The sequence below is a fragment of the Mustelus asterias genome, chromosome 23 (assembly GCF_964213995.1).
Source record: "Mustelus asterias chromosome 23, sMusAst1.hap1.1, whole genome shotgun sequence".
In the NCBI taxonomy this organism is placed as follows: domain Eukaryota; kingdom Metazoa; phylum Chordata; class Chondrichthyes; order Carcharhiniformes; family Triakidae; genus Mustelus; species Mustelus asterias.
The window spans coordinates 69,570,710-69,587,703 of NC_135823.1; the positions used below are offsets into that span (position 1 = coordinate 69,570,710).

Consider the following 16,994-nt stretch of genomic DNA (forward strand, 5'->3'; position numbering starts at 1 on the left):
TTAAATGCCAAAATAGATCACCTTGTGAATTCCAGCTGCTACTTTTTGTTCCCTTTCCCTTGTATTGGCAATATACCTTTCTCAGTTTTTTTTCAAAGTTTATTTATTAGTCTCATAAGTAGGCTTACATTAACACTGCAATGAAGTTACTGTGAAAATCCCCTAGTTGCCACACTCCGGCGCCTGTTCGGGTTCACTGAGGGAGAATTTACCTAACCAGCACGTCTTTCGGACTGCAGGTGGAAACCGGAGCACCCGGAGGAAACCCACGCAGACACGGGGAGAACGTGCAGACTCTGCACAGACAGTGATCCAAGCCAGGAATCGAACCTGGGTCCCTGGCACTGTGAGGCAGCAGTGCTAGCCACTGTGCCATCATGCCGTTGATCTAAGTAATTAGTTCTGCCTCCTATTTTGGTATCTGAATTTGGCACCAGTCCCCGCAGGCCTTTACTTCGGCTTATTTTTGTGTCAAATGTCCTTTTGCCCAACCAGTCTGTGCTGTATCATTGCGCTCCTTCAACCTCCTCCCAACTTCCACCATCTCTTCCTCTACCCTCATGCGAGTGTCTGGTTTCTCCTTAAGCTTCAACCACTCTGTTAGCAAGTTACACATTCTTTAAAAAACTGGACACAAAGCTATCCACTCTGCAGTTTTCTGACGCACACACTCGATAAAGCACTGAAAATTAATATCTAGAATCTCGACAATCTCCTTCACCCCCACTTCAGCATCCTGGGATGAGGCCTCTTGGGCCTTGGTGCTTTATTCACCTTTGGAAATAAAGTTTTAGAGTTTATTTATTAGTGTCACAAGTAGGCTTGCAATGACGTTACTGTGAAAATCCCCTAGTGGCCACACTCCGGCGCCTGTTCGGGTACACTGAGGGAGAATTTAGCATAGCCAATGCACCTAACCAGCACATCTTTGGACTGTGGGAGGAAACTGGAGCACCCGGAAGAAATCCACGCCACACGGGGAGAATGTGCAAACTCCACACAGACAGTGACCGAAGTCGGGAATCGAACCGGGCTCCCTGGTGCTGTGAGGCAGCAGTGCTAGCCACTGTGCTGCCCTATATGGGTGGATCATTATCGCTGACCATGCCTTCAACTACAAGATTCATCTTGGTAAAGACTCAGTATTCACTAAATACCCCAGCTATTTTTCATTTCAAATTGATAATCCTCTGCTTAGGGGTTCTACCTTGCATTTAACAATTATTTTTACTAATACAATAGGAATAAAAAGATACTTTATAACTGTTTTGATTTTCTTTTCTCCCTCTTGTCCCCTTTTCTTGGCCCTTATTCTTGGATTTTAAAAAAACATTATGCATCTAGTCTTGTTAACTCTTCAATTTTAATTAATTGATTTCACATCTTTTATTCACAAAGCCAGTCAGCTTGTCTACATCAACTAATCTCTTACCTTTAGCTTAAGAAATGAGTGTTGTCTGATGCATTGCAAAATTGACATTTGTATTGGATTTTCAAGTTAGGCCCTCACAGTCCTTGAGAAAGCTTTAGCTTTGAATTGGGCTTAAGGAGAAATAGGAACATTGTGTCCCTTGGACCTGTTCTGCCATTCAATAAGATCATAGCTGATCTGATTATAGCCGTAACTCCACTTTCCTGCCCTTGTAGATTGAAAATCTTGTGTAATTCCGTCTCTAAATTCCAGTCTCCACTGTGTGGTAGGGAATTCCAAAGACTGTAACTCCCTCTGAGAAGGAATTTCCCCTCATAGAATCATAGAAACCCTACAGTGCAGAAGAAGGTCACTCGGCCCATCGAGTCTGCACCGACAACAACCCCACCCCAGGCCCTATCCCCACATGTTCACCCCATTAAACTCTCTAACCTACACATCCTGGGACACTATGGGCAATTTAGCATAGCCAATCAACCTAACCCGCACATCTTTCGACTGGGAGGAAACCCACGCAGACACGGGGACAATGTGCAAACCCCACACACTACTCCACAAACTCATCTGTCATGATTGGCAGGCCACTTGTAATGAAACTGTACCCCCTCGGTCTGCATTTTCCCCCATGAGAGGATCTACCCTGTCCAATCCCATGGGGCCCAAATTCCTTCATGCTCTCAATGTAGCAAAGGCATGATGACTGGAATAAGTTCATCCTGGAGGCTCTGGCTGCGATCATGTCTGTGCAGCTTTCAGTCAGCACAGAGCCAGAGGAAAATGTGGCGGGGGAGAGCTGGTTGGCCGTGGGCTGACTTAAGTGATGAGAAGTTTCCTGCCTCCTTCCAACTCCACAGAAAACAGCATTGTGGAAGTTTTGGGTTTCTCTATCAGTGATTCCTTAAACAACCAGCGGCCAGGGCTGCCAACTCACTTTGGAGGTTTGATCATGTGGCATTCTGACTGAAAATGGTATTGTGTGTACTCATAGCGTCTCCCTGGGTTGGGTATCTTTACATGTGGTTTCACGTCAGTTGAGAAATTCCAGGAGACAGAAGGGGGATTAGGCGGGAGGGTGATTTGCAGGAGCCAATGGGAGGACAGAGGAACTTTCATTCCACCAGTAACTAATAGAGAGATCAGGCATGTTAAAAATGGCATAGGTGTGGGCTTGACTGCAACCCAAGATATAGGTTGGATAGAGATATGTACATTACTACAAGTTACATATAGACCTTCGGTGAGTTTCAATATTACTGTTGGTTATGAGGGAATATGACTCAAAATCACTATTAGTTCATGTGGATTTGCCTGGTAACAAAACCTAGAATTAACAATTCCATGCTGATATCTACGAGGGTGTCTCGACATGCGACACTGGTTCGTGGTGTATATAATTGTTTTTGAAAGGGTGAGAGGAGTCATGAGAAACCACACGTGAGAATAAGCAACCCAGTTGTGGATCAATTAGGGGAGATGATGCCCTAGTGGTATCGATGGCCTAGACGGTTAATCCAGAAACTCAACTAATGTTCTGGGAACCCAGTTTTGAATCCCGCCAAGGCAGATGGTGAGATAGAATTCAATAAAATAAATCTGGAATTAAGAATCTACTGATGACCATGAAACCATTGTCAGAAAAACCCATCTGGTTCACTAATGCCCTTTAGGGAAGGAAATCTGCCGTCCTTACCCGGTCTGGCCTACATGTGACTCCAGAGCCACAGCAATGTGGTTGGCTCTCAACTGCCCTTGGGCAACTAGGAATGGACAATAAATGCCAGTGACGCCCATATCCCACGAATGATTTAAAAAAAAACTAAAGGCAATGTTTTGAGCTCTGAAGGGTCATCTAGACTCGAAACGTTGGCTCTATTCTCTCTCCACAGATGCTGTCAGACCTGTGGAGATTTTCCAGCACTTTTCTGTTTTTGTTCCAGATTCCAGCATCTGCAGTATTTTGCGTTTACTTTCTAAACTAAGGCCTGACCTTAATGGAAAAGAATTTTCATAAAATAATAACAGGACACAGGAGGAGGTCATTGTCCCCCTCCCTGCTCCTGCTTCTCCCGCCCCCCCCGCACCCCGCCTTCCCCCGACCCAGGTACTTGTTCTCACTACAGTCATCCTTTCCACCCAGATTTCATTTTAAATAATAATGTTGTCTCTACATCGATAAGAACTTTTGGTGAAGTATTTTATGGTCTAATAGTTCTCTGTTCAGCCACCTTCCTTCTCGCCTGACTTCACCTCCCTGGCCCACCTGCGCCCACCAGTGGAAAGCACCTTCCCTGTTTATTCACTGTAAACAGCCCAAGTTTCACTCCTTTACTTTCCTCCCAGTGCCACATTGCTTTGCTGCCCCCAGCTGCATGAAAATACCAGTCCCCAATTAACTCAATATTCCTTCCCTCTGCCCTCACCCCCTCTCCCATTCTCTCCGGGAAACACTCAGCCTTCCTCACTCTTCCTGTGCCGCCTCCTAATTCTGAATTTTCGTCATCAAAGTTTATTTATTAGTCAGGCTTACATTAACACTGCAATGAAGTTACTGTGAAAATCCCCTAGTCACCACACTCTGGCGCCTGTTCGGGTTACACCTGAGGGGGAATTAAGCATGGCCAATGTACCTAACCAGTATGTCTTTGGACTGTGGGAAGAAACCGGAGCACCCGGAGGAAACCTGTGCAGACACGGGGAGAACATGCAAACTTCACGCAGTCAGTGACCCAAGCCGGGAATGCTAACCACTGTGCCACCGTGCCGCCCATCAAACAACCAGAATCCAAGAAGACATTGAGGGAGATCATTCCTGTTAAAATTGGCATTGACTGGGGAACCCTGTGAGATATAATCGGGATAGCGTACCCAAAGCTACCAGTTACATACAAACCATCCGGGAATTATTATTATCTGGCACAGCTGTCCTGGTAAAGAGAAATGTTCAAGTGAAAATTGCAGAACAGTATATATATTTTTGAGTGTTCCGATGATTTGTCTCCAGGTTTGCGCACGGCCATATCCTGGAGATCAATCTTCAATCCCTGGAGACTCCAGCTGATCCTGGAGGGTTGGCAGCCTCACAGGTAAAGCACTGGTTAATACGGCACTGCTCGTCTGGGGAATGCCAGATAGCCCGAGGGTAGAGGAGATCTTTACTGCCTCTGATGCTCTGCTAACCTGGAATCCATGTTGTTTCTGATCATAGTCAGAGCTCATCGTTAAAACTACCGGCATGATAATGGATGGAGGACAGTAGTTCTAGTTATGGCACACATTGATCCTTTGCATGTCTTTCAACCTGTATCACTTTAACCACCAAATCCTCCATAGAATCCCTACAGTGCAGAAGGAGGCCATTCGGCCCATCGGGTCTGCACCCACTCTCCGAAAGGGCATCCCACCCAGGCCCTATCCCTGTAACCCCACATATTTATCCCATTATTTCCCCTAACCTATACATCTTGGGACACTAAGGGGTAATTTAGCATGGCCAATCCACCTACCCTGCATATCTTTGGAGTGTGGGAGGAAACTGGAGCACCTGGAGGAAACCCACGCAGACACGGGGAGAATGTGCAGACTCCACACAGACAGTGACCCAAGCCGAGAATTGAACTCAGGTCCCTGGCGCTGTGAGGCAGCAGTGCTAATCACTGTGCCATTGTGCTACCCTCATTTGGATGAGGAGAGTGTGATACGTCTTAGCTACATGGAAAAACACGACCACCTGTACATATTTTAATGTTTTAATATTTAACTAAATTATCTCTTTTTGCAGAAGAAATTTAGGCCTTCTGAATTGGAAGGTCATCAAAGGAGTTCTCACTGGAACGATGGAGGTTGAGGGGAGACCTGATAGAAGTCTACAAGATTATGAGAGGCATCTTGACAAATACATGAATAGGATGGGAATAAAGGGATATGGTCTCCGGAAGGGAAGGGGGTTTTAGTTAAGTCAGGCAGCATGGTCGGTGCAGGCTTGGAGGGACGAAGGGCCTGTGCTGTAATTCTAACTTTAGTGTTGGCCATTTTAACATTTGTGAGCCGACTGGGCATCCCTACTCACAAAACGTGATCAATATCGGTGTCGTCTCGGAGGAAAGGCATGTTTTTCCTCGGGCAGTAAGGATAAAAAGAAAACTGCCGTCTGCACCACTGTACAGTCCTCAATTCCAGACTCAATATCCTCGGATTCACAGTGGGAATGTCTTGAGAAGCGACCGCACTTGCGAAGGGGACAGAATCTCTGTTGGTAACGTCCGAGTAATCGTTTATTTTTTCAGTGCTATATTTGCTGGACACACATTTCAATTTCCCTTCTTGCCCCGGTTTCCAAAGACTGTGGAAATACACCACTTCCTTCAGACAAAACAATCCGATAAAGGTTTTAAACACAGAATAGCCAAAGGATTTATCTCTCTGCTGCTCAGACTATTGGTGAAACTTCAGAGATCTTAAGGTGACAACAGAAACATAACATTACAGATGAGAATTAAAACACCCCAATTATATCCAAGAACATGTTTCAAAGCGCTTGCACTTCCCAGCTTGGGTGACTGTCTGTGTGTGGAGTTTGCACATTCTCCCCGTGTCTGCGTGAATTTCGTCCCACACTCCAAAGATGTGTAGGTTACGTGGATTGGCTATGTTAAATTGCCCCTTGGTGTTCCAGGATGTGGAGGTTAGATGGATTCGCCATGGGAAATGTGTGGGATTATGGGGATAGGGCGGGTAAGATACTCTGTCAGAGAGCTGGTCTAGACTCGTTGGGCTGAATGGCCTCTCCTACACTGTCGGGATTCTATGACAGGTATTAGGCCAGGCCAGGCCAGACAGTGTCAGGATGATAAAATTCTCTCTCATCTGTTGTTTGAGTTATCGAGTCCCTTAAAACTTCCAATTAAACCGTCAGGTTTATAATTGTTATTTTAGGCAGGTGACAGGTATGGCACGGGGCGGCACAGTGGTTAGCACCGCTGCCTCACAGCGCCAGGGACCCGGGTTCGATTCCCGGCTTGGGTCACTGCCTGTGTGGACTTTGCACATTCTCCTCATGTCTGCGTGGGTTTCCTCCGGGTGCTCCGGTTTCCTCCCACAATCCAAAGATGTGCTGGTTTGGTGCATTGACCCGAACAGGCGGCGGAGTGCGCCTGGGATCTTCACAGTAACTTCACTGCAGTGTTAATGTAAGCCTTACTTGTGGCACTAATAAATAAACTTTATTAAATAAACAAACTTTACTTTGAGAAAAGCTGCAGAGAGAGGGTGTACATGGAAGAAAATAAATTGCCCAATGCTTCTGTCGTGATACAAAGTCCTTTATTTGTGATAGTGAGTCATTAAACGGCTTCAGAAACACTTTGCGGACTAAGTTTAGCATGATCCGAACAGTAGTTGATTTTGAAATCCAGTAGTTCGAGTGGTTAAACAAAGCAATTCTATCGAATTTTGTGACCAGTATTGCTGTGGTCTGCAAACAGTACAGTAATGTGCTTGGCTTTTCCTATATAGGGGCACCATCCCTCTCCAATATCATTGTGCTGCTGAAACGGACGCAATTATTTCAGTATAAAAGGAAGTGTGATTTTTTTTTCAATATAATTTTGAGGCTATTTCATTTCTGGTGTCGCAAGAAAATATAAACATTTCAAAATCTCAGCCCATCAGGCAGTGCACATTAGGGTTTTTACAATGTACTTTAAATGTTTATTTCAAACTTTGATACATATAAAATATTTAGCAAACTAATTTCTGCTACATGCATGTGGAAGTATTTTTTTTTAAATTGTGAAGGAGTAGCTTAATAAATGGAAAACAAAAGTGCCCTGATAATACCATAAAAGTGTGTGACCCTTTTGCAAGCTTCTCTGACCATCTTGTGTATAATTTCCCCCCCTTCTATCCCATCCCACATCACGCTGCACTCTCATTATTCGTTAGATTTTGTGCCGTTGAAATCCGCATCTCGTCCTCCAATGTCTTCGTCAGAGTTTTCCAGTGAAGCGTTATCAACCACTCCGCGCCTGCCACCAGACCGCCTCCCTCCGCCGCCCATCATTGGTTCGTTTCCACGCCTGCATCAGGAAATTCCACATGTCAGCAAAGAGCAAAAGTGAAACCCAGCAAGTAGTGATCCGATGTTCAGACGACACCTCTAAACAACTCTCTATCAACGTGTGTGTGTGTGTGATCATGGCCGGAATGTTACCACCCCTGTCCGCCACAGGAATCGGAGGGGCCGGGGGCCGGGGCATGGAAAGGTCCATTGACCTCGGGTGAGATTTCACAGTTTCGGGATGAGTGAGACCGTAAACGAAATGTTAAATGCTTAAAATACCCCAAACTGGTTCAGATGGGCACAGGCCTCCAACCACCTGAGACTATCAAGTTTATTTATTAGTGTCACAAGTAGGCTAACATTAACACTGCAATGAAGTCACTGTGAAAATCCCCTAGTCGCCACACTCCGGGGCCTGTTCGGGTACACTGAGGGAGAATTTAGCACGGCCAATCCACCCTAACCAGCACGTCTTTCGGACTGTGGGAGGAAACCGGAGCACCCGGAGGAAACCCACACAGATACAGGGAGAACGTGCAAACTCCACACAGACAGTGATCCAAGCCGGGAATCGAACCCGGGTCCCTGGTGCCGTGAGGCAGCAGTTCTAACATCTGTGCCGCTGCACTAACCATGACTCGAGAGTAATTCTTTACCTTTCAAAAACTGAAAGGTGATTGTGGACCTATATAGAACTCGCGTGAGGAGGTCGTTGTATCTGTAAATGAATTCTGATGCAGCATTCTTTTTGAAATTTGTAATGAAGGATTGTAATTCTAACCAGCAGACCTCGATCTCAGTTACATTAATCTTCCTGCTCTCTTGGTGAAACTTGCTTTTTGCCCCATTCCCCGACTTGGAGGCTCTGGGCGAGATGGAAACCTGTTTTGATTTCCAAATCTCTAGCCCCTGTGGTAGGTGAGGCTGAATCCTGAACAGTTTTACTGTCAGCCAAACAGGGTAAGATTGCAGTGATTACACCTGCTCGGTGCCAAATTACTGTTGTAGCTTTGTAACATGCAAACTGATGTGCTCCGAGACTACACATGCACGGGATAACACGGACAAGGTGGGGGCCTTGTATGTACATGTGTAAAACTCCAACCAATGCATCATTTACAGTTACTTTCAAGCAATTTAATTCTACGTACATGTGGAGTTAGATAAACGGTAAAGTGAGTCGGCCTTGTTTGTCTGTGGTTGTAAATAAACTCGGCAATAATTGTGTATTTATTTACTCTGTGGCTCCAATGTCCTGATGTGAACAGTAAAAAGCTTAAATGGGCACGAAATATAATCGACAATCTCAAAATCCTTCATTATTTCAGCATAAGCAAACTTCATAACTTTGTTTGCATCTCCCTTAATTATTAATATTTTTTAGTGAAGAAGCCTTAGCCATGCTTCCTATTCGGCAGGTCTGTTTTGGAAACCCTTTGAGGACTAAGAGATTGCGTAAAGTTGCCCAATCTACATCAACTTTTTAGGCAAATTCTCATTTAATATTGAATAGAATAGACCAGAACGAAAAGTATGCTTTTGTTAAACAATATGATGGAAATTCTGGTACACAAAAGATTGTTAATTCGATCCTCAAAGGGGCTCAGGGAAATAAAACAGCTCCATAACTTGGAATTAATAAAGCAGACCGGGTCAAACCCTTAACTGCCGCAAAGTTTTGCTTTAAGAGACGCCTAAATGACTGTTTCCCTGGGGCGGGGGAAATCGCACCCTTTGTACTTCGGAGCAGATTGCTTCTCCAGGAATGATTTGTGGCTCGGGTGCGCCACCGAGTGGTGACAGCTGATTAGTTTTCCATCTCTTACATCTCAAAGAGGTTTTAAAAAATTTTTCTGGGGGAAGGGGGGCCGGGGGGGGTGGAGAAAAAACTATCAAGGCCAGAGTCAAGTTTCACAAAGCTTTGAGATAATTCGGCAGTGTAAGGGTCCTTTCTAATGCAGCACAAATGGTTAGTGACAGTACTTATGGAAATTGCACATTCCACTGCATGTGCCAAGCAGTGTTAAAAGTGTTAAGCCCTCCTCTGTACCTATCTTATTCGAACTTTTATTCCAATTACTTGTACCACATGTAGCGCACTTTGAATATCGCCAGGAACAATTTGAAATTCAGCACAGACTGAGGTGAGGAGAGATTTCTTCACCCAGAGGGTGGTGAATGTGTGGAATTTACCATCACAGAATGTAGTTGGGGCCAAAACGTTGTGTGATTTCAAGGAGAAATTAGATATAGCTCTTGGGGCTAAAGGGATCAAGGGATATGGAGAAGGGGGGATCAGGATATTGAATTTGATGATCAGCCATGATCAAAATGATGGATGGAGCAGGCTCGAAGGGCCGAATGGCCTCCTCCTGCTTCTAGTTTCTATGTTGCTCTGAATGATTACAATCTGATTGCTCTGATATCTGACATGTGGTGTAAACAGGAAGCATGTCACAGAGCCACGGGATAAGATTTATATTTTGCTCGGTGTCCTCACTGGATATAAATCAAATCCGCTGGCTCTTCTCTGTCCAGATCACTCTTTTTCTTTCCCTGATATTTATCTTCAGCCTTCAGAGTTATCAGAAGCTGTCAGTACTTAAAAGGAGAAACAGAGATGGAAGTTTGAGCAGTACGGAGAGTTACGGAGAGTTGCGTAGCGGAGGTTTGGGAGGTACCTGGGATCTCACTGAGCTGGTTCATGAGCACCTCTGTAATAAAGACAAGATTTCCCTCAGCGTTACACATTATTCCTATTATAAACCATCCGTAAAACAACAATAATCAGATCTTGCATGCAGTGTGCCAAGGTCTACAACAGAACACACTCTCTAAACTTACCAAGTGGAATCTTGTAGATAGCAATTAACTGAAAAAGATTGCAAAATCCACTCAATGTCACAGATTAGTTCCTTTGCTATGGTTATTAAATATATTAAATACACAGTGATATTTAATAAACTTCCTCTGCACTGTTACTCTCCACAGTGTTATTGGAGATCATGTAGAGTAAATGTGCATTACTCTGGCTTTTAAGAGGTTTAGCACTGCTGCCTCACAGCGCCAGGGACCCGGGTTCAATTCTGGCCTCGGGTCACTGTCTGTGTGGAGTTTGCACGTTCTCCCCGTGTCTGCGTGGGTTTCCTCCAGGTGCCCTGCTTCCCCTCCCCCCACAGTCCAAAGATGTGCGGGTTAGGTGGATTGGCCATGCCAAATTGCCCCTTAGTGTCAGGGGGATTAGCAGGGTAAGTATGTTAGGTTACGGGGATAGGGCCTGGGTGGGATTGTGGTTGATGCAGGCTTGATGGGCCAAATGATCTCCTCCTGTATTGTAGGGATTCTATGATTCTATACCAGGCAGAGATCTTCACGAGTGTTTTGGTTATGAAACTGGGTCAGTGAACAAAGGGTTCAAATCCCCAGTGGCACATCACAAAATTCAATTCAACAAATCTGTTAAAATGTTGAGATGCTACCAGACAAAGTGACTGTAAAAACGATGGGATTGTTGTCATTAAGACTTAACTAGATCACCAATGCCCTCAGGAATGGGATCGTGCTATCTTACTGGCTCTGGCCGGGACGTGACTCCAAGTTCACGGTATCTGGTTAACTTTACTGATTCCCCGATGTGGCTGAACAAGCCACTCAGTTGTATCAATGGCAAGGCCTACCATCATCCTCTCCATGGCAACCAGGCTTTTCAAATCCCGACCAGCATCACCCACATCCCGAGAACTAAAGATACTTTTTTTCTCTGCTAAACTGTGTAGCCCAACCCCCATAGGGAGGAAGCCGGAGCATCCGGAGGAAACCCACGCAGACACGGGGTGAATGTGCAAACTCCACACAGACAGTGACCCAAGCCAGGAATTGAACCCAGGTCCCTGGCGCTGTGAGACAGCAGTGCTAACCACTGGGTTATTAAGGTCATTAAGGAAATTAATGAACGTGCCTTAACTGTGGGGAAAAGTCAATGTTTTACTGTTTTTCATTACACATCACTCAATAACAGGCAAATTCATTGTTTGATCGGCTGGATTTGTTAGTCAAATATTTCTAGATACCGAAAGGGATATTTTCCTTTAACTCATTCTACAAACATCAACATTTTCAACTTACTCCCGTAGCGTTGGAACCCCTTCCACAGTGGGCCAGGGACTTCCTGGGAGTTTCACTCCGTCACCGGAGATTCATCGGGACTACGGCAGAAATCCGGTTCATGTGCGGGAGAAATAGCTCATCCCTGGAACCCGGGGCGAAGTTACGGAGACGGAGCGGGACCAGCCCCGAGGAAATTCCCGGCAAATTGGGAAAGGTTAGTCAGCGGAGTCGCTGATCCCGGCTTCAGGCGGGACACCGGTCGCGATTACCTGAGTTTGTTCTTCAACATGCTACACTCGCGGTTCACGGTTTCATTCTGTTCCGTGGCTTCCTCCAGCTCCCGCTGGAGCTTGCGGCGGGCTGCGTTGATCCGCTGGGATTCCTCCTCCGCCTCCTCCAGCTGCCGCTTCAGCTGCTTCACCCGGGAATTACTTTTGTCTGCCTTCAGGACCAAAACAATATGTTTCAATGTTTCCATAGTAACATTGTGGAAGCAAGTCTTTGTCTATCACACACACACTCTAACACACACATCTAACACACACACACACACATCTAACACACACACACACATCTAACACACACACACTCTAACACACACACACACTCTAACACACACACACTCTAACACACACACACTCTAACACACACACACACATCTAACACACACACACACACATCTAACACACACACATCTAACACACACACACACATCTAACACACACACATCTAACACACACACATCTAACACACACACACACATCTAACACACACACACACATCTAACACACACACACACTCTAACACACACACACACATCTAACACACACACACACACATCTAACACACACACATCTAACACACACACACATCTAACACACACACATCTAACACACACACACACATCTAACACACACACACACATCTAACACACACACACATCTAACACACACACACACATCTAACACACACACTCTAACACACACACACACATCTAACACACACACACACATCTAACACACACACACACATCTAACACACACACACACATCTAACACACACACACATCTAACACACACACTCTAACACACACACACACATCTAACACACACACACACATCTAACACACACACACACATCTAACACACACACACATCTAACACACACACACACTCTAACACACACACACACATCTAACACACACACACACACATCTAACACACACACATCTAACACACACACACACACTCTAACACACACACACTCTAACACACACACACTCTAACACACACACACTCTAACACACACACACACTCTAACACACACACACACTCTAACACACACACACACATCTAACACACACACACACATCTAACACACACACACACATCTAACACACACACACACACACACATCTAACACACACACACACATCTAACACACACACACACACTCTAACACACACACACATCTAACACACACACACACATCTAACACACACACACACATCTAACACACACACACACATCTAACACACACACACACATCTAACACACACACACACACATCTAACACACACACACACACATCTAACACACACACACACACTCTAACACACACACACTCTAACACACACACACACTCTAACACACACACACACTCTAACACACACACACTCTAACACACACACACTCTAACACACACACACTAACACACACACACTCTAACACACACACACACTCTAACACACACACACTCTAACACACACACACACTCTAACACACACACACACACTCTAACACACACACACACGCTAACACACACACACACACTCTAACACACACACACACTCTAACACACACACACACACTCTAACACACACACACTCTAACACACACACACACACACACTCTAACACACACACACTCTAACACACACACACTCTAACACACACACACTCTAACACACACACACACTCTAACACACACACACTCTAACACACACACACACTCTAACACACACACACACACTCTAACACACACACACACGCTAACACACACACACACACTCTAACACACACACACTCTAACACACACACACACTCTAACACACACACACACACTCTAACACACACACACTCTAACACACACACACACACACACTCTAACACACACACACACACACACACTCTAACACACACACACTCTAACACACACACACACACTCTAACACACACACACTCTAACACACACACACACTCTAACACACACACTCTAACACACACACACTCTAACACACACACACTCTAACACACACACACACTCTAACACACACACACACACTCTAACACACACACACACACATCTAACACACACACACACACATCTAACACACACACACACACACTCTAACACACACACACACTCTAACACACACACACACTCTAACACACACACACACTCTAACACACACACACTCTAACACACACACACACACACACACACTCTAACACACACACACGCTCTAACACACACACACTCTAACACACACACACACTAACACACACACACACTCTAACACACACACACTCTAACACACACATCTAACACAGGCACACACACACACACACTAACACACACACACACACACTAACACAGGCACACACACACACTAACACACGCACACACACACTAACACACGCACACACACACACTAACACACGCACACACACTCTAACACACACACATCTAACACACACACACTCTAACACACACACATCTAACACACACACACTCTAACACACACACACTCTAACACACACACACTCTAACACACACACACTCTAACACACACACACGCACACACACACACACGCACACACACACACTAACACACGCACACACACTCTAACACACACACACTAACACACGCACACTAACACACGCACACACACACTCTAACACACGCACACACACACTCTAACACACGCACACACACACTCTAACACACGCACACACACTAACACACGCACACACACACACTAACACACGCACACACACACTCTAACACACGCACACACACACTCTAACACATGGGCTAAACTTGGGAAATTAAAACGTGCTAATGTGAGATGGAAAAACACCAATTCACCAGGGGTGAAGTGGGTATCTACTATTGGAGGAAGATTTTATCCTCTGGGGTATTTGAACAATACCAGCCATTCATTATAAGTTCATAAGATATAGGAGCAGAATTAGGCCATTTGGCCCATCGAGTCCGCTCCGCCATTCGATCATGGCTGATATGTTCCTCATCCCCATTTTCCTGCCTTCTCCCCATAACCCTTCAACCCATTACCAATTAAAAATCTGTCTAACTCCTCCTTAAATTTACTCATTGTCCCAGTCGCATGGAGAGTCTGGGCAAATGCCAGTGTGATAGTCTTAGGATAAGGGGCAGCAAATTTAAAACAGAGTTGAGGAGAAACTACTTCTCCCAAAGGGTTGTGAATCTGTGGAATTCGCTCCCCCAAAGTGCAGTGGATGCTGGGACAGTGAGTAAATTTAAGGAGGAGTTAGACAGATTTTTAATTGGAAATGGGTTGAAGGATAATGGGGATGAGAAGCATATCAGCCATGATCGAATGGCGGAGCGGACTCGATGGGCCGAATGGCCTAACTCTGCTCCGATATCTGATGAACTTATGAACCAATGAAGCCGACATCCTAACCTGTACCCAATCCTGTTTGCTTGTTACTCTAATGCTCAATGATCTTTGGTTCCTGGTTCAACAACACCCTGACTTTTAAATTGGTTTCCTTATCTTCAAGTCTTTACAAACCCTCATCTCTATAATCTCCTCAGACCCTAAAATCCCCTAAGATTTCGGCACTCCCCAATTCTGGCTCTTGTGAGTCCCCCGATTCCACCTCTGCAGCATTAGCGGCCGTGTCTTCAGCTGCCTGGGGGCTGAAATTCCATCTTTAAACCTCTCTGCCTCGCTCTCCTTCAGACGCTCCTTAAAACCAAGGTTTTGGTCTCCTTATATACTTGTATGGTTTGGTGTCTCACTTTGTTGAATAATTTCTCCTGTGAAGTACCGATGAACATTTTACAATGTAAACGGTGCTATGTACAAAGAACAAAGAAAATTACAGCACAGGAACAGGCCCTTCGGCCCCTCCAAGCCTGCACCGACCATGCTGCCCGACTGAACTAAAACCCCCTACCCTTCCGGGGACCATATCCCTCTATTCCCATCCTATTCATGTATTTGTCAAGACGCCCCTTAAAAGTCACTACCGTATCCGCTTCCACTACCTCCCCCGGCAACGAGTTCTAGGCACCCACTACTCTCTGTGTAAATAAATCTGCCTCATACATCTCCTTTAAACCTTGCCCCTCGCACCTTAAACCTATGCCCCCTAGTAATTGACTCTTCCACCCTGGGGAAAAGCTTCTGACTATCCACTCTGTCCATGCCTCTCATAATCTTGTAGACTTCTATCAGGTCGCCCCTCAACCTCCGTCATTCCACTGAGAACAAACCAAGCTTCTCCAACCACTCCTCATAGCTAATGCCCTCCATATCAGGCAACATCCTGGTAAATCATTTCTGTACCCTCTACAAAGCCGCCACATTCTTCTGGTAGTGTGGCGACCAGAATTGAACACTATATTCCGAGTGCGGCCTAACTAAAGTTCTATAAAGCTGCAACATGACTTGCCAATTTTTAAACTCAATACCCCGGCCGATGAAGGCAAGCATGCCGTATGCCTTCTTGACTACCTTCTCCACCTGCATTGCCACTTTCAGTGACCTGTGTACCCAGATCCCTTTGCCTGTCAATACTCTTCAGGGTTCTGCCATTTACTGTATATTTCCTATCTGTATTAGACCTTCCAAAATGCATGTAATGCAAGTTGTTGTTGATAGGACGTATCAATACTGCCTTAAATGTGGCTGCAGTGGAGTAGGGCTGCACAAAGTTGCCAAACCAAGAATGTAATGGAGTGAGTGTTTAACGGATGCTTTGATCTGCATTGACAGAGCTAGCCTGGCCAGAAAAGGTGGGGAGGGGGTGAAATAATTTTTTGAAGTTGAATGTGTACAGACATTTCTAAATCTACAACAGCCTGTTCAAGTTAAATAAGGTGATTCACAAAACATAGTCAGTTTCCTTTGTTTTGCTTACCATGTAACAAGTTTTATTGTTTAAATCGAATGAGGCTGATTGTAACTGACATCCTGAGTGTGTGAAATGGGAAAATAAAGTGGCTTTTTAATTCACTTCAGGCCTTTTATCGCTTAGAGTTTGCTGAATTAGTAGTGTTTCTTCAGAGAGATTAAACATTCATTCAAAAGGCTCGAAGATCCAGTTGCAAACACAAGAGGGT

At 45.1% G+C, this 16,994-nt stretch overlaps 1 protein-coding gene across 2 annotated transcripts in view; it reads right to left on the bottom strand.

Annotated features, from left to right (window-relative positions):
• Positions 1-6,734: 6,734 nt before the first annotated feature.
• The window catches only part of myh11b (myosin, heavy chain 11b, smooth muscle), a 169,961-nt gene continuing 159,701 nt past the window's right edge, over positions 6,735-16,994 (bottom strand). The window contains exons 40-42 of one of the 2 annotated variants that reach the window (XM_078240911.1): positions 11,867-12,039; positions 10,172-10,204; positions 6,735-7,506 (exon numbers count right to left, since the gene is read on the bottom strand). In XM_078240911.1, coding sequence (XP_078097037.1) covers positions 10,180-10,204; positions 11,867-12,039 — 198 coding nt within the window. In that variant the 3' untranslated portion in view covers positions 6,735-7,506; positions 10,172-10,179. The remainder of the gene's footprint in view (positions 7,507-10,171; positions 10,205-11,866; positions 12,040-16,994) is intronic. The other variant, XM_078240910.1, reaches the window with a different exon arrangement.